Here is a 21,434-nt window from a genome sequence, read left to right on the forward strand (position 1 = left end):
CTCCAGCCAGAGAGTTCACAGGAGAGAAGGCGAGCGGTGGTGGAGAGACTGACCCGCAGGCTCTCTATCTACCCTGGTACCCAATACGCATATTTGGAAATCTATCAGGACCGCAATGCCCGCCGAGAGGAACCATCCAGAAGAGGCGAAAACTCACTGGTCCCCTTCTTCACTGGGTGTAAGGGGAGATATCCCTGGGACCCCTCCCATGCTTCTGCTCTGCTGACACCTTAGGGAAGTTCCCTTAACCCTTTCTCACATTCAACTTCCCCCCAACAGGCAATTTTAAGGGCCTGGGCATTAGCTGGGAAGGATAGGAATAATGGATATGCCCTAACTGCCCCCCCCCCCCACACCCCATACTTCCCTCTGACCAGGGCCAGAGAGAGGCCCTGGGAATTTAAAGGAGCTTTGGCTAGTTGTATTAAACTCTTTCAGAGGCTCAACTTTCCAGAGCCTAATGAATACCTTTAACCTCATGTAGGTTCTAATTTTAGGACAGCTAAATTTTAGGATCGTTGGACACTCACCCCCTCTTATTCCCCTCTCTTCTCTCTCAGTTACGGAGGGGTCAGTAGAAGCTCCCAGGCCTGTAAACCTCCCAACATAGTCACAGAGAGCCCTCCAAAGCTGATAACGCCCTATAAACCTCCCCCTCAACTTCTCTCCCATCTCTTTTACTTCATCTCCGGTGGATTGCCGCTGCACTGCTGTTTAATAAACATCTTGTGTCAAGGGGACGGAGGAGAGGAAACGAGGCCTGCGGGGTGGAGTGGCAGTGCGTTGTGGGGGGGGACAGGACCACCTCCTCCTTAATTATGCTGTGGACCTCTCGGTCTGCGCCCTGGGCTGGATCTCCCCCCGCCCCCCCCCCCCCAGCTCTCCCTCTCTTCCTCCCGGACCCGCCTGGGGAGAGGGTTCCACAGCCTGCATCCCTCCCGAGGCAGCCCGCTGCTTTCCCTCCGCCTCTCCTCCGCCCCCGCCGCCCCATGTCGAGAACAACCCCCCTTCCTGCAAAAAGAGGGGGGGTGGCGGGCGGCCGGCAGCTCGGGCTGAGGTTACGTGGCCGCCGGAGCCCTGACGTGATAGCACATTGCATCAGCATAAAACAATCCATCCTCGATATGGAATGCGGTGCGGACGGATGACAGCGAGAGCGCAGCCCCCTCGCCCGATTGATTTATGTTGGAGCTGACGCTTTATCAGGCAGTCGGAAAAACTTTGACCAATCATTTTGCAAGGAGCGCTGAGCCGGGCTGCTCCACTGTACTTTGTTGGCTGAGAAGTTGAGCAGGGGGTGGGGGTGGGAGGGTGGGGGGCCGGGGGGGTCGCGTCCGAAAGCCCTCACACCGGTCTGGGTGCCACCTCTCCCTGCTTGGGCGCCGCCGCGCGAGCGCTTCCCTTCCCCCTGCGAGCGCCCGGATAATGTCTGAGAATGTCCATTTCTGGGACGCTTAGCAGCTATTATGTCGACTCGATCATAAGTCACGAGAGTGAGGACGCTCCTCCAGCCAAGTTTCCTTCCGGCCAGTACGCGAGCCCCCGGCAGCCGGGCCACGCGGAGCACCTGGAGTTCCCCTCGTGCAGCTTCCAGCCCAAAGCGCCGGTGTTCGGCGCCTCCTGGGCGCCGCTGAGCCCGCACGCGTCCGGGAGCCTGCCGTCCGTCTACCACCCCTACCTGCAGCCCCAGGGCGTCCCGCCGGCCGAGAGCAGGTACCTCCGCACCTGGCTGGAGCCGGCGCCGCGCGGCGAAGCTGCTCCGGGGCAGGGCCAGGCGGCGGTGAAGGCGGAGCCGCTGCTGGGCGCGCCTGGGGAGCTGCTCAAACAGGGCACGCCCGAGTACAGTTTGGAAACTTCGGCGGGCAGGGAGGCCGTCCTGTCTAATCAAAGACCCGGCTACGGGGACAATAAAATTTGCGAAGGAAGCGAGGACAAAGAGAGGCCGGATCAAAGTAAGTTATAAAAAGTGAGGAAATACCAGGCCGAAGGCCAGGCGAGGGGGAGGGGAGGGGAGAGGCAATAAACTGCGGACAATGTGAAGGGAGACCGCGGCGGTGGCCGGAGAGCGAGCGGGGGAGGAGAGGAGAGGGAGGGAGGAAGGAAGGAAGGAAGCCAGCAAGCTGGGTGCCCCCGAAGGGGAGACTGAGGCCGCGGGAGAAGCGCCGCCCCCACTCCTGTGCGTCCTGGAGGGGACTGGGGCGCAGGCACCACCTCGCTGGTCTCTCGGCCTCCCTTCCCCCACTCCCCCGGGGCTCGGCGCTCGGCGCTCGGGGCTCAGAGCCCGGGAGGAGGCTGACGACGGCCGGCCGGGAGAGGGGCTGGCGGGGCCGGGGCCCGGGACGCAGCCGGCGAGGCCGAGAGCCCGCGCGGGCGAGGGCTGGAGCGCACGGGGCTGCCCGGGGCCGCGCTGCTGGCAGAGCTCCCCGCGCCACGCGCAGACCGTAAAAGCCGGCCAAGGGGAAGTGGGAGGGGGCTCATTAGGATTTTATTTGCGATGCAACAGCTTGGCGGAGGATTGTTCCTAGCAGATCTCACGCAGTAGCCGCTCGGGGTCCGCAGCCGGCGCCGGGAGGGGCGGGGAAGCCCAGAACCCGGCGACTGAGCCCCCTCCCCGGATGCGCCGGCCCCTCCCCGGGAGCCTTCCCTCCGGCCGCCCCCTCCCCTCCTTGGCATCCTCGCCTGGGTTGCAGCTTCCTTTTCTGCAGCCCCCGCTGCGCTCCGCGGGGCTCCCTGGCCCCAGTCGGAGCTGTCCGCCTCTCCGGGAGTGCGGGAATCGCTTCTGAACTTCGGGGCTGACAGCCAGAGTGGAGAAGGAGAGATCCCGAAGGGACCCTGGGGAGAGGAAGGGTGGGGGGAAGGAGGCTTGCGGAAAGGCGGAGAACTTTACTATCCGATGGTAGTTACCCCTCATCTCCCACTCCTCCAAAAGTACCTCCGCCAGGAACCCCAGTCTGGCTAATTTCCAGGAGGTGCTGCTGGCTGGATGTAGGGTGGGGGGAGTCTCCTGCTTTTCATTTCTAAGGTTGAGAAAAGCAAATTGGTTGGGGGCTCTTAACTCCAAACAATTACCCCCACGCTGGCCGGAACAAGTCCTCACTTCTTACTCTTTTGGGGGAGTGAGGGTCAGATTTTTTTTTTTTTTTAAGTTTCTGCTTGCCCTGCCAGATTTCCCATCAACAGAGTGGCCCACAGGCCCTTTGGGGCACCCTTGTCTGCTGGAGGATAGAGAGCTGCCCCACGCCCCTGAGGCCCCTGGCAGGGCCCTACCACCTCCAGCCTGCCCGGATTAATAAGGACAACTAGCGTTTGGGTAACACGGGCTCTTCCCCAAACCTCCCGACTCACACCCAACCAGACCCCCATCCCAAACCTCCAAACTCTGCCTGGAAAGCCCATTACTGCAAGGCAGTGGTTTGGCTAGGATCAATTATTAACAGTTTTTTTCCTCTTTCATATTTAATGCGGCTGCGGGTCCCATCCCAGGCAATCACATTAAGGAAATAGCACTGCAAATTGGTAAGACACGGTACTTAGTGTAGGAGGAACCAGAGTATTTTTAAAAAAATATATTCAGTGCTTTTCATTTGGGGAGAAGAATCTAGCAAAGGGTGGCTGTTATTTTTAATTGGCTCTGCTTTATTTGGCAACTTTTCTGAGTTGGGGGGGAGAGGTCAGGGAGAAAGCCGGTGAAAAGGAGACAAGTCTGTATATATTTTGTTTCCCCTTACCCTCCCTTCCACTCAATTATCCCTTTCTCTGCTCCTTCTCACCACATGGAGACAGTTGGAGTTAGGTGTGCTGTGAAGGGCTTTCTGTTACCCCCTCATCATCCATGGCTCCCCACCTTGGGACTGGAGCAATCTTGCCTCCCAATTTCCCTGAACTTGCTTTAACCAAAATGCGAGCTGAGCGGGAGCGGAAAAGGAGAGACTATTGCAACCATAAGTTATCTGTGAGCCCCCGGCGCTCCCTTGTCCACAGGCTGGAGTTGATAAATGGTTGCAATTGGGTTGCATGTGAATTGGAGTGTGCTGGATGTTTGCGTCTCTAAGTGCAGATCCATGTTTGCGAGGTGTGTGTGTGTGTGTGTGTGTGTGTGTGTGGACAAGATATCTACAGACACACATGCCTGATGCCATGTGGCCAGGAAATGCAAGCTTGTGATTAAGGCAGGATGCACTCTGACTGGACTGGAGAGCCAGGTCTCTTGGCTGTGGCTCTGGCTGAACAGAAGCAGCTCTCCCCCAGCCCAACCTTTCTCTTACCTCCCAGAACTAGGGCCAGGTCCCTTCAGGTCAGCTACCTCTGGTTAGTCTGGTGGTGCTGGGGGGGTGGCTGGGTGGGGGGCGTTTTAGCCATGCAGGACTTTGACCTGAGTCCTAACCAGTGGGGACCCAAGCAGAGAAAGAGATCTTGAGGTGGGCAAAGCTTTGGAAATGCTGAGAAGCCTGGTACATGTTTAGCTCCACTCTGTCCAAGTAACTCTCACCTGGAGGTGTCAATAGCAACTCCTGGCCCATCTCTGGGACCCTTTCTGGGAATGCAAAGGCCCAGGTTCCCTCTCTGCAATGCAAGATGGGGGAGTGAAGGCCAGGGGTACGTCCTCTTCCGAAGGAGAACATGGGGGCCTTTCATCCCCCTTCCTTTCTTTGATTCTATCGCTGCTTCTCTTTCAGCCAACCCCTCCGCCAACTGGCTGCACGCTCGCTCTTCCCGGAAAAAGCGCTGTCCCTACACCAAATACCAGACGCTGGAGCTAGAGAAGGAGTTTCTGTTCAATATGTACCTCACCAGGGACCGTAGGCACGAAGTGGCCAGACTCCTCAATCTGAGTGAGAGACAAGTCAAAATCTGGTTTCAGAACCGGCGGATGAAAATGAAGAAAATGAATAAGGAACAGGGCAAAGAGTGAAGACACCCCCCCCCTTCCCCAGCCCTCCCCGCCCCTTCCCCATCTCACGCTTATTTATAAGTGATGGCTGCAGGGCCAGTGCTGTCTGGGATGTATTCAAGTGAATGGGGAAGGGAGTCTTTCTCTTCAAAGTCCTTTTCTGCATCTAGAGCATCTCTTTTCCTTTGCCCTTACCTGTCCTTCTCTTCTCCCTGAGCCTCAGAAGGAAGTTTTGTTGATTTAGAAGATAGACATGTAGTTGGTTTCTAACAAGGTAATGGGCCACAAGGAAAGAGAGACCCTAGTCGAGCCCCTAGCAATCTCCTTAATTTTTCTGGGAAGCCCCCAGCCCTTCACTTCCAGCCTACCTATCTTCACCCCTTACTCACACCTATCCCAGAGTCACCCAGAGACACTCCAACTGCATACAGCCCCACAGAAGTCCACATACATAAAGCCTGTAATAACAGGGAAAGCTTGCAGCCAACACTCAAATGAAGTGACACCCCAAATGCAGACCATCGCACCCCAAATCTGGTAGAACAGCCCTCAGGCCACCAGCAAGCCCAGGTTTTACCCTTGATACAAATATACATCAAGAAGATGTCTAGAGACACACTCCTGAATGAGGCTCTCTGCGGCCCAAAGGGCTCAGCATCACCATACCGTCTCTATGGAATCCCCAGTTCTATCCCATCTGGACCCAAGGGCAAATGGGAGTAAACGGGCCCCCGGCTGGTGGGCTAGAAGGGGCAAGGAAAAGCAGCAGTGGTCTTATGAAGGCATCCCCGGACTTGTGAAGGTGTTCCACACACACACATTTTGTTGCAGGAAATGTTTAATTCTGCATGTTTTTTCCCCTCTCCTTCCAACAAAAGGAGGTCACATCGTGGGTCGTAAGCCTTGACAATGTTGTCTGTCCGTTCATCTGTGCCCCGCTTGACAGAGACTGTAGCTTCTCTTGCTCTGCCCCGGCCCTGCGTTCTTCCGCACCCTCCCCAGCTCCGAAATCAACTCTGTTTCGGCCGAATCCACCTTGCACCAGCGAGTCAAGCCGCCCCTTGGAGAAGCCCCCCCACCTCCACCCCCTCTCCATCCTCCACTAGCGCAACCGTAGGAGAGAGACAGGAAAGCCAGGTCAGGAGAGTCCTATTGAGAATTTATTGTGAATCGATCCCGGAAGATCCCCGAAGCTCCCTTCCGGGATAACTGGTGGAGGACAGGGAGGAGCAAAGGCTCCGGCGCGGGGAGCCCGGCGCGTCCCTCCCCATCCTGCCCACCACTGGCCCAAGCGGAGGAGCCCGGGCCGGCGGCTGCCCGCCCCAGCACGCGACGAGCCCTGCCCCGGCGCCCGCCGGCCTTGCCTCCCGCGACTCGGGCCTGGACGGCCGTCTCCTCGGCTGCTGCGCGCGATTCTGCGCAACGCGGTCCCGCGTGCAAAGGAAAAGAGGCGAAACCGCACCTAGGCAGCAGGCCGAAGCTTCCTCTCTGCTTCCCCTCTTCCCTGCTCCCCCATCTGTCCAGCCCCCTTCAATTTCATGAACTCTTCTTGCTCCCGCTTCTCCCGACCCTGCAAGGGAACATTCCAGTAGAACTTTGTTTGTTTGGGTTTTTTTTTTTTGCCTTGTCGGTGGCTGTCGTGAAATTGTGCTGTGTTTTGTGATTTCTTTGGGGGTGATCGTCTCGCGTGTTTTCAGTTGTCGCTTATATCGGGAGGGTTGTGGGTGGGAATGGGGAGGGCGAGGGGCCTAGAGCTCTGGTTGTTTGTTTTGGAAGAAAAAAAAAGAAAAAAGAACAAAAAAATATATATCACTCTAGAAATAAATCTCTCCGTGTCTCATTCTGTGTTGGCCCTCCTCACCTGGCCAGAGGTGGAGGTCCTAGTTCCAAGAGGACAGCTTGGGGGAAAAAGGGGGGGGAGAGACTCCTGTGCCCAAGAGGTGTCTCCTTAGACCTAGCAGAGCAGGCTCCCTGGTGGAGCTGAGAACTGGTCTGGACCCAAGGTCCCAAGACCTCTGCTTAAACTGAGCAAGAGCCTTCCAACAGGAGAGCTGGGAGACTGGAGGGGGATGAAAGGAAAGATTGGTGGTTTGGAGAGGGGTCTGGGTCTGCAGGGAGCAATGAAATCTTCCTCTAAAGTGCACTGGAGACCTCACTACCCACTCCAGGGCCAGAGGGAGGGCAAGGCCTGCCCTGCTACTCCTGAAAGCCGTTCCTCTCTTCAGGTGGCTGAGAGCATCACCTTGGTTTGGCCACTTAAAAATAGCATGCAAGTGGGGAAGGCACTCACTTCCTTCAGCTATCCCTGCAGCAGGGCTACTGGCTGGGGATAGAGGCTTTAGGAAGGCCAGGCTGTCCTTCTTTCCACTCCAGAGGAGTGAATCTCTTAGGGTTCTGGCCCTCAGTTGGAGTTTGAGGCACCGATGTGAGCTACAGGGTGCAGCCTTGGTGTAAGGCCTGTGGAGTCTGGAAGCGGGAGAGGCCTGAGCAGGGGGGGTCCCATAGATAGGAAGGGACAGGGAGTTTGGGAGTGGAACAGAAATGTCTCAGGAGAGAGAGAGAGAGAGAGAGAGAGAGAGAGAGAGAGAATCCACTTCCCACTCAGACCCCAGAACTCACTTGGGTTTCCAGAAGCACCTTTCCATCCCTATCAGATTGTGGCGTCCCGCCAGGGCCTCTTTTGAGGACCGCTGTTCCCCGAGGCCTGGCCTGTCTCAGCCGGGCGTGGGGATTCGGCTGCTGTCCGGCTGGCGCTGGGGAGCCGGCCGCCAGCCCCGGAGCCTCCTGCCAGGCCCACCCCAGCGGCGCTGCAGCCCGCAGAGCCCCAAGGTCGGGGGAGAGGTGGGGACAAAGCGTGACCCGAGCGAGAGGCGCCTGGACGCGGAAAGGCCAGGCCTACCCCTCTCCAGCGAACGCAAGGCGGCCGCGGACAGCTACCTAGAGTAGCAGGAGGCAGGAGAAGGCGAAGCTCTGGGCTCCCGCAGGGCCGGGACCGCATCCTCCAAGGAGGGAGGGTTCCGTTCATTCGGGCTGTAAAATGAATCTGGCTTTAGAGCTTGTGTAGACTAGGCTCCCTCCGCATCCCCGGCTGCCGGAGCCGGGGAGCCGGCCGGGGCGGAGGGTGAGCCCCAGCGGGCACCGGCTTCCTCCGGGAGGAAAGGCAAAGGCGCGGCTGGAACCGGCCGGGAGCGGCGGGGTAGGGGGCCTGGCCTCCCGGGGAAGCCTCCGGCGGGCGGCGGCGTCTGGGTCCCGAGCCCGGGGTGGCTTCTTTAAAGACAAACAAAGGCGAGGATGCGGAGGCTGGGAAGCCGGAGATGGGGAAATCTGCTGTCATAAAAGAGAGCGAGCGAGGCAAGAGAGGGAGACCGCGAAGAGTGCGCGACGGAGAAGCCGGGAGAGGAATTCAATGCCGTGTGCGCAGCAATAAAAGAATATGACCGCTATAAAAGTTTATAGCGTATAAATTTCTGAAGGTTAAGGAACTAAACAGCAGCAAAGCAAACAGTGAGGGGAAACTTTCCGGAGCCGAGAGAGAGAGAGCCGTAGCTGGGCCTGGGCTCTGGGGCCGGCGGGTGCACGGGAGGGCCCCCTGGGCTCTGGAGCCCCCATCCACACCCGCCCCGGGGGCCGCGGGGCCGCGGGGATCGGGGTTTCCGGGGAAGGGGGGCCCAGGGTGCAAAGGGAGGAAAAGAGGGAAGAACACTTTGTTGTCACAAATGCTTCAGAGAACGCAGTTCGGGCCATTTTCTTTGTTCTTCGCACCCCCTCCAGAACCGGGCGTCATAAACGAGAAGCCCCCTGCGCACACGCACACACACACACACACACACACACATGCACACACACGGGTCCGGCGGGGCCAGACGTCTGGGCGCGGCAGCCTCTTGATCCTTTTACAGCCCCATCCCACCCTCCCAGGCCTCTTCTCTCCCCCACCCCAAAAGCCCAATTGTTTCTTCTCAGAATTTGAAACAATCGTGTTGGGTTTGAAAAGTGCTCGGCTCCCCCTTTTACGGGCCATAAACGGTGCACTGCCTGGCGGTCTCCGCCAGAAATTAGGGGTTTGAGGTTGGAGGCTGACAGGGTGGAGGGCCGGGGGTAAGTAGGAGATGAAAAAAGCTTATGGGTTCTTTTTTCCCTTCCCTACACCCCAGCCTTTTTTTCTTTTTAGCTTATCTGCACAATTTCATGAGCCATTTCCTGATTTCCGTTGCCTTTTCTGTCGCCTGTTCTCGTCTCCCTCCCCCTTTTCTGCTAATAATGAAAGTTTCTCTCGACGCTCGCCTGGTTGGCAGGCTCTCCGGAGAAACTGGCCGAGCCGGTGGCGGCGGCGGGGCCTTTTCTCAGAACAGCCGCTAGATGGCACCCTTGCTCCACGTGAAAATCCCCGGTGCGGCGGCTGCGGACTCTGGCGGCTGCTCATCGCACCTTGGTCGGGCCCGGAATCTCTGAACTGAGCGCTACCAAAAGTCATGAATAATTAGCGCGTAATAAAAATATAGGGTTCATTATGGCCGTTTCCCCCATTTTATAGATTTTAGATAGAGTGTATTACCCCCTCTCCCCTCAAATGGTCAATTTTCTGAATTTACCCCAGGAGGAGGTGTCAGTGCTTCTCACCCATTTTCTGTGGTCGGCAGGGCAACAAATGCATGAAAACGGGGAACGATAATAATAATAATAGGAAAATGGGAAAAAATAAAAGAGGAGAATTGGCTCTGAAAAATGAGATTTTCCGGGAGGGGGGCTAGATGAAGGTCTGCGGATGCGGGTGAGCAGGTCAGGTGAAAGGGGAAAGCCGGCAGAAGAAGGTCGGACGCAGAGGAAGCTGCCCTGAAACGGGATCAGCAGCAGAGGGAACCGGGTGAGCCAGCCCGGGGTCTGGGGGTACAACTGGAGGGGGGGTAGGGAGTAGATCCCCGGCTTTGTGGGCATTCGGAGGTGCCCAGAGCCGGCAGGGCTGATGAGCACCGGCTGAGGCTTCAGAGCCTTTGTACGGGTCCGGGGCTGGGAGCGCGCCGGTGACCCAGGCGCGGGGCAGGGGCTCCCCCAGAACGGGCGCGGCGCGGGGAGGTCTCGTATTTTTCTCGGTGGTTCTGCTCGTCCCAAGTTGGGAAACCAAAAAAAGTGTGCGTTTTCCGGATGGATGTGGGGGGCAGGCACGGTGGCAGGAAGCAGGAGCTCGGTTCTCCCCGCATTGCGTGGCTTCCAGGTGAGAGCTCGGGCTCCGTGCGCCGAGGCCGCCCCGGCAAACCTTGGGGGTGAGGGTCCTTTCGCAAATTAGCAGCTGGAGGCCTGGACTCGGGCAATTTTCCTTCTGAGACCCGCGCACGCTGTCTGCCCATAACCCTTTTAATTCCAAATCTCCCATTTCCTCTCGGGCCAGCCTGATCCGTGTCCCCCATCCAGACAAACCTGCCTGAGAAACACACACACACACACACACACACACACACACACACACCCCTCCTTAAAATTAGCCCCGCCGAGGTTTCTCTTGCTTCCCCCAGGACCTGGTGCAAAGAGGCAAGCGGAGTTTCTCAACTTGAGTTTCTCTAATAAATCTGTGCTCCATTGGGTGTTTATAAATTATCTCCTAGCTCTTTCTTGTTTTTTCTTATAATAGAAACATTTTCCCTCCATCAGGAATTTCTGGCACGGTGTAGGGATGATTTAGAACAAGCCATTGAATTTCTACCTCACCGGTGAGTCCTCAAATCATGACCATAAAATCCCCCGCACTTGATAAAAATGTTCTCTTCGGCAACAACTTAACTCTCCCTTCCGCTGCCTCACCGCCCCCTCAGCCTCGCGCTGAAAATCCAAGACCACTTCTCTCTCCTCTTCTCCCCTCTCTCCATCCCTTTCAGCCCCTCTCCCATTCTCCTGATTCACTTTTGAAGGACCAAGTGGCTCTACTGGTAACTTCCCCTTGGAAAAAGCTGATGGTTTCATTTTTACAAAGGCTGGGATAAATGGGATTCCCCCCCCTCCCCCAGCACCCTTCCAAAAGCAAACCACTCTCTGGTGAATAAACGGTGGCTTGAATGTGTTTGTGAAGGCTCTACCTTTGTTACTAAAAATATTCATTCTTTCTCCCCCTCTCCTTTTCCCTTCTTTCTTTCCTTTCCTTGGCCAGTGAGCCGATTCAGGAGGCCATTGGTTGGGACCCTGAGACTGGGGCCTTCAAAAACCTGGCCACCATCCTCAGTAGGCCGGGTAGGCTGGGGGAGGCTAAGGCAGGAGAGGGTGGCACCCACTCAGCTCGGCCCTGTGCCCCAAACCCCAGGTCCTCAGGTCTGGAGAGAGAGGGCTGGGCTTAACTACAGGCTCCCCAAGGGGAGAGGAGAGAATATGGGGGACTCCGTGGCCTTGCTGCATCCAAATCCCTGTTACCTCAAGGTCAGTTTGGTAGTGATGATGGCTCAAAGGACGCTGAAAGCGAAGAGGTGCCCCCACCCCATAATAAACTCTGCAGCCTCTGCCTAGAGCAGAGAAGAGGACGGGACAGTGAGCATCAAGACCAAGCACCTGGGCCTCCAGGTCTGGCAGCAGCCACCAAGGCCCTTCCCTCCCTTTGATGTGCTGATGGGCTTGGTGGTACCTCCTCACCCTAGGGTGCCACGGAAGGTGCAGAGGACTGGCCTGGAAGGTTGGGAGCCAACTGAGCCTGGTTAGCAGGTCCCAAGGCCTGGGTGCAGGAGTGGGACAGCCCAGCTGGGCATTATCCTGCTAGTGGCACCAGGCCCCTCTCCCATCACACAGAGTGGGACCCTCAAAGCACTGACTAGAGACCCTCCTCCCCATTCCAGCACCTCTCCAGGCCAAGAAGGTTGTGCAATACCGAAGAATTGGTAGTTGCAGGGCGAACTTTGCTCCCTGCCTCACCACTGTCCATTAACCAGAAAGTTTCTCCGCCCCCCCCACTCCCTCCTGGTCCCTCCTCATGTCTTGCAGGTCCCCTTCTCCAAAGAAAATTCTTGCTTGTTTGTTTAATGAGAGAAAGTTGGTGAGTGGCCTGGGTGGGGCAGAGAGGAGGTGGTTTGGGGGCTCCAGAGAAGGGGGTGGGGGCAGGTGCTGGCCACAGCTGAAGGAGGTGAAAATCTCAGAAAAGTAACCGTTTGCGCCGAAAAAAACCCATAATCGTTCTCATTTCGGCTTCGTCACCCCCACCGCGCTGCAGTCGGGCGGCGGGGCGTTCGAAGCTGCAGTTTTATAGCTGTAGAGGAAAGAACTCGTAAAATGCTAACAGCTTTTATGCGCTGCGGCATAAACAACAACAGACTCCGGCTTTATTGCGTTTTATAGTTTGTTAAAGAGTTTACAGCCGTTTTTGGGGGGCCGGTTACCCAGCCAATTCCCTCCACACGATAGTTAAACCTTTATCAATAATAAGGAAATTGATCATTAAAGCCTTAAATATGACTACCTCGTTTGTTTGAAAATATGTTTAGGAGAGGAAGCTGTATGATTTGATAACTTGTATTAAAATACCAATTACATTTATAGGACCTTTTAAAACTCGGCGCAATTAAACCGTGTTCTTTTACATTTTTCCGAAGCGACCCTGACATTTAAAAAGACTCCAACTGCCTCGTTAAAATCGCGAAATTAACAGCGTGCCTACGCCTGGCGCGTTGTGTATGTGTGTGTGCGTGGTTTTTTTTTTTTCCGCGACTCCCCCACATCAGTCTTTGGGGGTGGTCTGCGAAGGTATTTGATTTGTTGTGAGGCGAGAGATATCTCATTAATGTAGGTAGTTAAACAGATTTAATCCGTATTCATTCTCTCTCTCACCCCCTCTCCCTCTACCCCCCCTCTCCCTCTCTCCCCCTCGCTCTCCCTGGGTGTTTTTTTTTTCTTCCCTTCCTTTTTTTTTTTTTTTTTTTTCGCTCTCTCCTCACTCCCTGGCGCTCGCTCGCTCTAGCTCTCTCTCTCGCTCGCTCTCTCTCGCTCGCACCCTCGCTCTGCGTTCTGTCCGGGAGGAGTACGGAGAAGCCAATAGGATGCGGGGGCTCTAATGGATGCAAATGATCATGAAAAGACAGTGCAAAATATGAAACAACTCATTTGCAGGGAAGTAAATCACCGAAAACTGTTTATGAACTGGCATCCCTTCTTCGAAATGTAAAGCGAGGACCTCTTTAAGTGGCGGTATATTTTTGTTTGGGGGGTGGGGGGTGGGGGGAGGGCGAGCGAGCCGCGGCTGCCATGCAAGCTTAGACTTTTGGAGGCTTCGCTGTCCTTTTCTATTCCTGGAAATCACAAAAAGTGTGGCGGCTTCGAGATCTTCTTCGCCTTTTCTTTCTTTTCTTTTTTCCCCCTCCTCCCTTTCCCTCTCCTTTCCTGGCGAGGGTGACTAGGAGCCGGCGAATCCGCGTTTTTTTCTCTCTCTCCCTCCCTCTCCCCCTCCCCACCCCCTCCCCAACAGCCCCCAACTACAGCCGCCGCCGCCGCCGCCGCCTCAAAATTCAATAAAATGAGCTCTTATTTCGTCAACTCACTGTTCTCCAAATACAAAACCGGGGAGTCCCTGCGCCCCAATTATTATGACTGCGGCTTCGCCCAGGACCTGGGCGGCCGACCCACCGTGGTATACGGTCCCAGCAGCGGCGGCAGCTTCCAGCACCCGTCGCAAATCCAGGAGTTCTACCACGGGCCGTCGTCGCTGTCCACCGCTCCCTACCAGCAGAACCCGTGCGCCGTGGCGTGCCACGGGGACCCGGGCAACTTCTACGGCTACGACCCGCTGCAGCGGCAGAGCCTGTTTGGTGCGCAGGATCCAGACCTGGTGCAGTACGCCGACTGCAAGCTCGCCGCCGCCAGCGGCCTGGGCGAGGAGGCCGAGGGTTCAGAGCAGAGCCCGTCGCCCACACAGCTCTTCCCCTGGATGCGCCCGCAAGGTGAGCTCGCGGCAGGTCCGGCCGGGGCCAGAGGGGAGACCGCAGGGCCCCGAGCGGGGCAGGGGGCCCGCCAGGCCGGGAGCGTTTCCTCCAGCTCCTGGAAGACATGCCTGCTCCGATCGGATCGCCTCCCATTTCTTTCCTCCTTCTTCCCTCCTTCCCTCCCTCCTTTCCTCCCTCCTTCCCTCTCTCCCTTCCTTCCTCCCTTTTTTCCTTCCTTCCTTCCTTCCTTCCTTCCTTCCTTCCTTCCTTCCTTCCTTCCTCCCTCCCTCCCTTCCTCCCTCCCTCCCTTTCCTTTTTGTTTCCCTTGAAGGGGGGTCGCTAAGCGACATTTCCTGAATCCATAAACCCCTCACCCGGCCTTACTTTTCTTCTTCTCATCCTTCCCCCCCCCCTTTTACTGTTTTATGGGGGTAGTGGAGAGAGGGTGGTGGGAGTGGGGGCGCTCAACTTTTGCACTTCTCAATTGCTTTATAGTTTAATTACCCTGAAGAAACTTTTCTTCTGGGGCAGAGGCTCTGGGGGCTTTTCAAGGTGGGTCCATTCGTCCCCATCCCAGCTTTTTTTATTCTTATTTCCCTCCTTCTTCACATCCTTCCTTCTAAAGTTTATGGCACTTTTAATAGATTTGAACCACCTCCACCCAACTCTCTGGTGCTGGTTAGCAGAGGAGGGGGCTCCCCCCTTCTGGCTCCCTTAGATTCAGTGGTGTCTGATCCCTCTCACCACCACCACCACCCTACCCCCCACCCCCCACCCCGACCGCTGATCGCGGCCTCCCCTCCCCTGCAAGGGGTAGAAGGTCCCCTGCCCTTATTATACTGGTCTCCTAGGCTGGTTCACGAATCTTCCAACCTTCTCCGTCTCTGCCCTCTCCCCCCTCCCTCCCCCCCACCCCTGTCTCGCCCTTTCCCCCATTCCCAGCAGCCGCCGGACGCAGGCGAGGCCGACAGACCTACAGCCGCTACCAGACCCTGGAGCTGGAAAAGGAGTTCCTATTTAATCCCTATCTGACTCGCAAGCGGCGGATCGAGGTATCGCATGCGCTGGGACTGACAGAGAGACAGGTCAAAATCTGGTTCCAGAACCGGAGGATGAAGTGGAAAAAAGAGAACAACAAAGACAAGTTCCCCAGCAGCAAATGCGAGCAGGAGGAGCTGGAGAAACAGAAGCTGGAGCGGGCCCCGGAGGCGGCGGACGAGGGCGACGCGCAGAAGGGCGACAAGAAGTAGGCTCCAGCTGGGACTGCCAGGGCCGCGGCCGCCCTCGGTCCGTGGGTCCCCCCGGACCTCACCGCCGCCGCCCGCCCCCGCCCGAGAGAGCTCTGGCCCCGCGAGCAGGGCCCGGAGCCCGGCCTCCCGCCGCAGCGTCCCCCGCCGCGCCAGTCCCCCGCTAGTGGTAGTATCTCGTAATAGCTTCTGTGTGTGAGCTACCGTGGATCTCCTTCCCTTCTCTCGGGGGCCGGGGGAGGGGGGACAAGAAAAGGATTTTGAGCAAGGACTCCCTCGCCCTGCGAGGGTGAGCGGCTGCGGCTGGCTGAGCCCCCCCAAGCCCCCGCCCCGTGTAAAAAGCCTCCTTGTGCAATGGTCTTTTTTCCTTTGAACGTGCTTCTTTGTAATGACCGAGGTACCGATTTCTGCTAAGTTCTCCCAACAACATGAAACTGCCTATTCACACCGTAATTCTTTCTGTCTCCCTCTCCCTCTCCTTCTCTCTCTCTCTCTCTCTCTCTCTCTCTCTCCCCGTCCTCATTTCCCCCTCCCAACCCCTCTCTCCCCGCTGCCCTCCCTAGCTCGCTGGCTTTCTCTCTTGCTTCTCTTTTCCTCCCAACACCCGCCCCCCACCGCCTTTGGTTTGGCAATTTCGTCTTAAGTGTTTCTCAAAAGAGGTTACTTTAGTTAGCATGCGCGCTGTGGGCAATTGTTAAAAGTGTTCTTAGGTTTACTGTGAAGAGAATGTATCCTGTATCCGTGAATTGCTTTATTGGGGGGTGGGAGGGCTAATTATATATTTTGTTGTTCCTCTATACTTTGTTCTGTTGTCTGCGCCTGAAAAGGGCGGAAGAGTTACAATAAAGTTTACAAGCGAGAACCCGAGACTGGCCCGGCCCGCGCTCCTCATTTGCCCCCGGCGCCTTGCAGAGCTGGGGGGAGCCGGTCACCCGGCTCCTGCGCCCGCCAGGCCGGGCCGCCCAGAGGAGGGGGCGGGGGCTGGAGGCAGGTGGTGCGAGTCCCTTGGCCCAGGGGCGCAGGGGGTGAGGGAGGCGGCTGCGCCTGATTGGAGGAGAGAGGAACGGGGGAGGGGAGCCCAGAGAAACCCCCTCCCTTCGCGTTCAGAGGCTGCCGGCGCGAGACCCGGGCGCCCAGGCCACGCTGGAGGGATGCGCCGGGACTGGTGGCTGTATCCCCCGCCGCCTCCCCCTTTGTTTCTGCGGGCCCTCTCCCGTGTGCGCTTGTGTGTGTGCTGGTGTGTGTGTGTGTGTGTGTGTGTATAAAAGTGGAGCGCAGGGCCGCTGAACAAGCTTATACATTTATTTTTCCCAGATTGGCTGGCTGGCTGAGTGGGTGGCTGGGGGTGGGGGGAGCAGGAGGAGAGAAGAGATGCACTTCCCCGCCTCTCCCTCTTCGCGACTTGGCCACCTTCGCCCAGCTCTGAGGTCGTGGCTCGCCCCCTTCCTTCCCTCGCTGCCCCTGCTGCTCCCGCAGCCACGCTCCACTGAGGCATCCGCCTCCCGGAACCAGGAGAGCAGCATACCCAGGCCGCCCTCCTCCCTTCCTTTCTCTTCCCAGCCACCCCACCCCCTTCCTTTTTTTTATTTTCAAACAGTTGTGTTTGTTTGTTTGTTTTAGCCACCACCAGAAACCGCAGCATCCCACGCCCGTGGGCTGGATCCCGCGCCTGTAGGAGCACCCACGAAGCTTCATTCCATCCCTGCCTGTATGTCTGGGGGCACCGAGAGAGCGAGCCAGGAGGCCAGGCTCACCTCCGCCGCTCACCTCGGGAGAACCGGACCAAGGTCCCCGCTAAGGCCCAGCGAGGCTGCACTGGCCCAGATTAATAAAGACCTGACCTGCCCCCACCCGCCCACCCACCCACCCACCCACCCAGTTGCGGGCAATCCCTGCATTTGTTTCTTGTTGGGCAACCGGCTGGGGAGGTGGGTGGTGGTGGTGGGGTGACAACACGGATGGCTCAGAGGTTATTTATTTTCCCTCCTACTCAATCCATTCCTCCCCAAATCTCGCCTGCAAGCTGCCTCCAGCCCAAGAGGGTCGACGGCGGCCCTTGAGCCCCCAGCCCCAATCCGCAGGGCTCGGCTCTCCCATTCATTATTGATCATATTTTATAAATCGAACGCCACACAATTTTTTCCACATTACCGGGAGCCGTGGGGAGGCTGCCGGGCCATTGGCGGAGGGCGCGTCACGTGGGCGGGGTCACGTGGTCCGGAGAGGAAAAAGGGGGTCCTTTTTGGTGTAAATCTGGACTCTAATTCTGTAATATATCAAGGAATCTCGTAAAACCGACACTAAAACGTCCCTGCCTACAAATCATCCGGCCAAATTATGAGTTCATTGTATTATGCGAATGCTTTATTTTCTAAATATCCAGCCGCAAGTTCGGTTTTCGCCACCGGAGCCTTCCCTGAACAAACTTCTTGTGCGTTTGCTTCCAACCCCCAGCGCCCGGGCTATGGAGCGGGTTCGGGCGCTTCCTTCGCCGCCTCGATGCAGGGCTTGTACCCCGGCGGGGGGGGCATGGCGGGCCAGAGTGCAGCCGGCGTCTACGCGGCCGGCTACGGGCTCGAGCCGAGTTCCTTCAACATGCACTGCGCGCCCTTTGAGCAGAACCTCTCCGGGGTGTGTCCCGGCGACTCCGCCAAGGCGGCGGGCGCCAAGGAGCAGAGGGACTCGGACTTGGCGGCCGAGAGTAACTTCCGGATCTACCCCTGGATGCGAAGCTCAGGTAACGCCGCGCACCGAGCCATCCCGAGCCGAGCCGCAGTGGCCCGGGCGCATCCCCCCCCAGGGCGCCCCCTTCCCGGCCAAGTGCCCCTTTCCGCGTCCAGAGTGCTCCCGGTAGGAGGTCGGCCCTGGGGACTCGGCTGCAGCTCCGCCGCAACCCGGCGCGCCGCCCCCACCCCCCCCATTTTTGCTCGGTGCTCTCAGGCTCCTTCTGCTCCCCTGGCGGATCTCTCTTCGCCGACGCCTTGGCGCTCCGAGCCCCCCGCCCGCCCCCCACCTTTCCTCCCGGCCTTTTAGCTTTAAATATTTATCAGCCGCGCCGGCACGGGCTGGAGACGAGGCCGTTTGTCTTGTGGAGGAAGGCTGGGGTTTGCAGAGAATAGCCATTAGGGTCTCCCCCCTCCCTTCTCTTTTCCCCGCCGCCGGGGATCTCAGCTCTGGGTGTGTCCCCCAGCCCCAGCTTGGAGGTCTGGGGGAGGGGGCCCGCAGCGCAGAGCAATTCTCCCCTCCCCCTTCCCTCCTAGCCAACCCAGCTCCCCCATTATTCCCTTCTGGACAATTAGAGGTGGGCTCTAGAGGCTTGGCGGGAGGAGGGGGTATGAGAAGAGATGAAGATCCAGCCAGGGACACAGAGCCAGAGAGGCAGGTGGAGAGAGGGGGGCTGAAGCCAAGAGAGATGAGGCTCCTGACCCCCCAGTGAACTTGGGCAGGGAGAAGCAGAACCAGAGAAAGGGTCGGAAGCCTCATCAGACTATGGCTGGCTTCCTCAGGTGCCCTTCCTAGGCCTCCTAAGTGCCCCCCTGGAGAACTGGCCAGCAAGTTTGCAGGTATCATTCCAGAAGGGTGAATGTCCTCAGGGAAGGGACTTGGATTATGCCTTGCCAAATCGTGACTTAGACAGTTCAGGCCACTGAGCCAGCTGCTGCGGAAGCCCCAGGAGACCAGGGCTCCGTGGGGTCTCCTGACTAGCCTGAACCAGACATTCTTCTTAACGCTGCCCTGGACTCAGGGGCCAACCCCAAGGTTCAGAAGGCCCGAGACTTGTGGTCAGAGCCTCCCAATCCAGTCCAAAGAAGCCTGGCTCTTACGCCATCAGTATTGGTGGTCACGGTCTCCATTACCTGCTCCATAATTCAACTGCCTTTCCAGTTGATTTATCAAAGCCCAAATTTTTCTGCTCGTAAACATTTCAGCTTGGCTTTTATCTGACTGGAAATTAAGGCCCCTAAGCCCTCCTCCCATGTCTCCTTCCCAGGAGGGCTGGCACCAGCACCTCCCCCCATACAACATCCCCCAGGGTTCTTCAGGGTTTTGGCCTACGCTGGAAGGCTCTCCTCTACCCTACATCCCCCACCAGCCAGATACTTCATGTTCTACCCCAAACCAGGCTGCTCTCTTCCCCGTGCCTTCCTGGAGGGCCCAAAGGTTGATTTGGAGAACTGGGTTGTCTGGGCAGGTGGGCAGGCAGGACAGCCTAGCCCTGTCTGAACCTGAGCCATTCACTGGAAAAAGAGTCATCAGAAGGCAGCTGCTCTCAGGGAAACTCCAGGCTCCAAGGAAATCTGCAAATTCTCACCTCCTTCTCATTCTATAACAGGCTATGTGTGTGTGTGTGTGAGAGAGAGAGAGAGAGAGACAGAGACAGAGAGAAAAAGACAGAGAGAGAGACTGGGTCAGTGTCTGTGAGTCTCCTTTGTTTCCTTTTCTTTTTGGGAAAAGCACTCAGGCCAGGCCTAGAGATCCACTCCAGGGTCACTTGCATGGCTTCCATTGCCTCTTACCCTAAAGACCATCCGGTCAGTACCCAAAAGGGGAATCCTAGGATGCCTGGTCTCAGGGGTGATGGGAAGATTAACCTTCTTTCATCCTACATACACCTCTCAGGTGCAAAGCCTTCAAGAGCCAGCAGGTTAAATCTTGGGCTCAGAACCCCTGGGCTGAAAGCCTTTCTGGGTGGCAAATGGGGACGTTTGCCTCCAGAGGCCTCTAGAAATGCCTGTACAAGGAGGGAAGTGGGAAGGCACACGTTGGGGTATATGGAAAGTAAGAATTTGGTTTCATGGGGAAATGGGCTCTTCCCACCACTGACCCCCAAACCTGAGGTCTGAGAGGGACTCGGGCACTCTCTGGCTTTCCCCACGAGCACTAATTCTTCTCCTTTAAATACTGTGCGCAGGGACGGACCGAAAGCGAGGCCGCCAGACCTACACCCGCTACCAGACCCTGGAGCTGGAGAAGGAGTTTCACTACAACCGCTACCTGACACGGCGGCGGCGCATCGAGATCGCGCACGCGCTCTGCCTCACCGAAAGACAGATCAAGATCTGGTTTCAGAACCGGCGCATGAAATGGAAAAAGGAGAACAAGAGCACGGGCCCTGGGGCCACAGGCCAGGACAAGGCCGAGGTGGAGGAGGATGAGGAAGAGTGAGAGCCAGAGACCCGGTAGAGGAAGAGAGTGAGAGGAAGGGAGAGAGGGTGAAGCCCAGCTCTGAGAACTGAACCAGGAAACTCAAATTAAATAGGGAGGGGGAAAACTATTTAAGTAGCGGAAAGCAGTTTAAAATTTTTTTAAGGAGAGAAGGTGAAGTTTTGGTTTCTTAACACTGAAAAAAAATACTACCTATAGAAAAGTCCGTCGGGTGTGTTTTGTACAATATGGGAAGAACATCACCTACCTGTTCTGTAGATTTTCTGCCTCCCCTTTTCTATGTTGCTATTGTAAGGTCTTTGTAAAATTTTGCTGTTTTGTAAGGCCCCTTTCTTTGATGCTGTCTTTGTGGTCTGTGGGTCTGGACTCATTCGTGTGGTTCCCCGTCCTCCTGAGCCCCCGCCTTCCCAGTAGCAGCATTGAAGGGGCCTTAGGCAGCCCTATGGACCCACCAACTAGCTCAAGTGTCCCCTCTGTGCACCTGGTCTGCCCGATGCTCCTTGCTCCCGCCAGCCCCTGTGATCCTCGTTACATCTTATGTGTACCTGAAGAAATAAAACACAGTTTAAAAATGAACAGTTGCCCTATTTTCTGTTTCCCTAAAGCTGGGGGGTTGTGGGTAGTGGTGGTGGTAACAGGGTTAGCCGTGCATCCCAGAGCCCCTTGGCTTCAACTTCTGCTGCTAGTCATTTCTTTCTGTGCTGGGGTCTGCTCTTTTTCCTGGTGCTGCTTGCTCTGGGGGCTGCCATCAAGTGAACCCCGATATAACAACACATTCCCTTTACATTCTTCTATACATACCGACATACACAAATGCCCCAATCACACATATTTATAGGCTGACATCACACGCAAGTGAATATATACATTATCACCCTACAGTCACAAATAAACCCCTATATTCATACATCCATAAATAACCTACAGGCATTCACACAACCCAACTCTAGGCTGGAACACATGCATTCACGTTCACACACACTCACAAGTAAACACCCATTCACACTCACTCACAGAGACATTTATACATACCAATGTACATTCACACACTGGCTTATAAACACAGATTCACATTTGCCCCCAAGGAAGCACATCCAGGAGCCCACACGCCCAGTCACACACACATTCACAAAACAAAACCCCCACAGTTCCGCCAACTCTGCCCCAACCAGGCCTTCAAACCAGGCTGCGGCTTGATGGCCAGGCTGGGCCGCCCAAGTACGGAGCTGAAATCCGAAGTGTTAG

The 21,434-nt window shown here is 56.8% G+C and overlaps 3 protein-coding genes across 6 annotated transcripts; all 3 read left to right on the top strand.

The window, feature by feature from the left end:
- Positions 1-1,323: 1,323 nt before the first annotated feature.
- Positions 1,324-6,623, top strand: HOXB9 (homeobox B9). Its single transcript, XM_072780237.1, has 2 exons — positions 1,324-1,952; positions 4,677-6,623. Exons 1-2 carry the CDS (start codon positions 1,436-1,438, stop codon positions 4,910-4,912), a joined length of 753 nt encoding a protein of 250 aa, XP_072636338.1. The 5' UTR covers positions 1,324-1,435; the 3' UTR covers positions 4,913-6,623.
- On the top strand, positions 1,815-15,890 carry HOXB8 (homeobox B8). 4 transcript variants are annotated; one of them, XM_072780238.1, is made up of 4 exons: positions 1,815-1,952; positions 12,819-13,045; positions 13,323-13,794; positions 14,719-15,890. In XM_072780238.1, exons 3-4 carry the CDS (start codon positions 13,371-13,373, stop codon positions 15,024-15,026), a joined length of 732 nt encoding a protein of 243 aa, XP_072636339.1. In that variant the 5' UTR covers positions 1,815-1,952; positions 12,819-13,045; positions 13,323-13,370; the 3' UTR covers positions 15,027-15,890. The 4 variants fall into 4 exon arrangements, with proteins under 4 accessions (XP_072636339.1, XP_072636341.1, XP_072636342.1 ...); XM_072780240.1 differs by having other exon boundaries at positions 12,819-13,018; XM_072780241.1 differs by having other exon boundaries at positions 12,819-13,794; positions 14,722-15,890.
- A 1,010-nt stretch (positions 15,891-16,900) lies between these two features.
- Positions 16,901-20,765, top strand: HOXB7 (homeobox B7). Its single transcript, XM_072780244.1, has 2 exons — positions 16,901-17,760; positions 19,936-20,765. Exons 1-2 carry the CDS (start codon positions 17,361-17,363, stop codon positions 20,187-20,189), a joined length of 654 nt encoding a protein of 217 aa, XP_072636345.1. The 5' UTR covers positions 16,901-17,360; the 3' UTR covers positions 20,190-20,765.
- Positions 20,766-21,434: the final 669 nt, after the last annotated feature.

This window comes from Canis lupus, chromosome 16 (assembly GCF_048164855.1).
Source record: "Canis lupus baileyi chromosome 16, mCanLup2.hap1, whole genome shotgun sequence".
NCBI classification, from domain to species: Eukaryota; Metazoa; Chordata; class Mammalia; order Carnivora; family Canidae; genus Canis; species Canis lupus.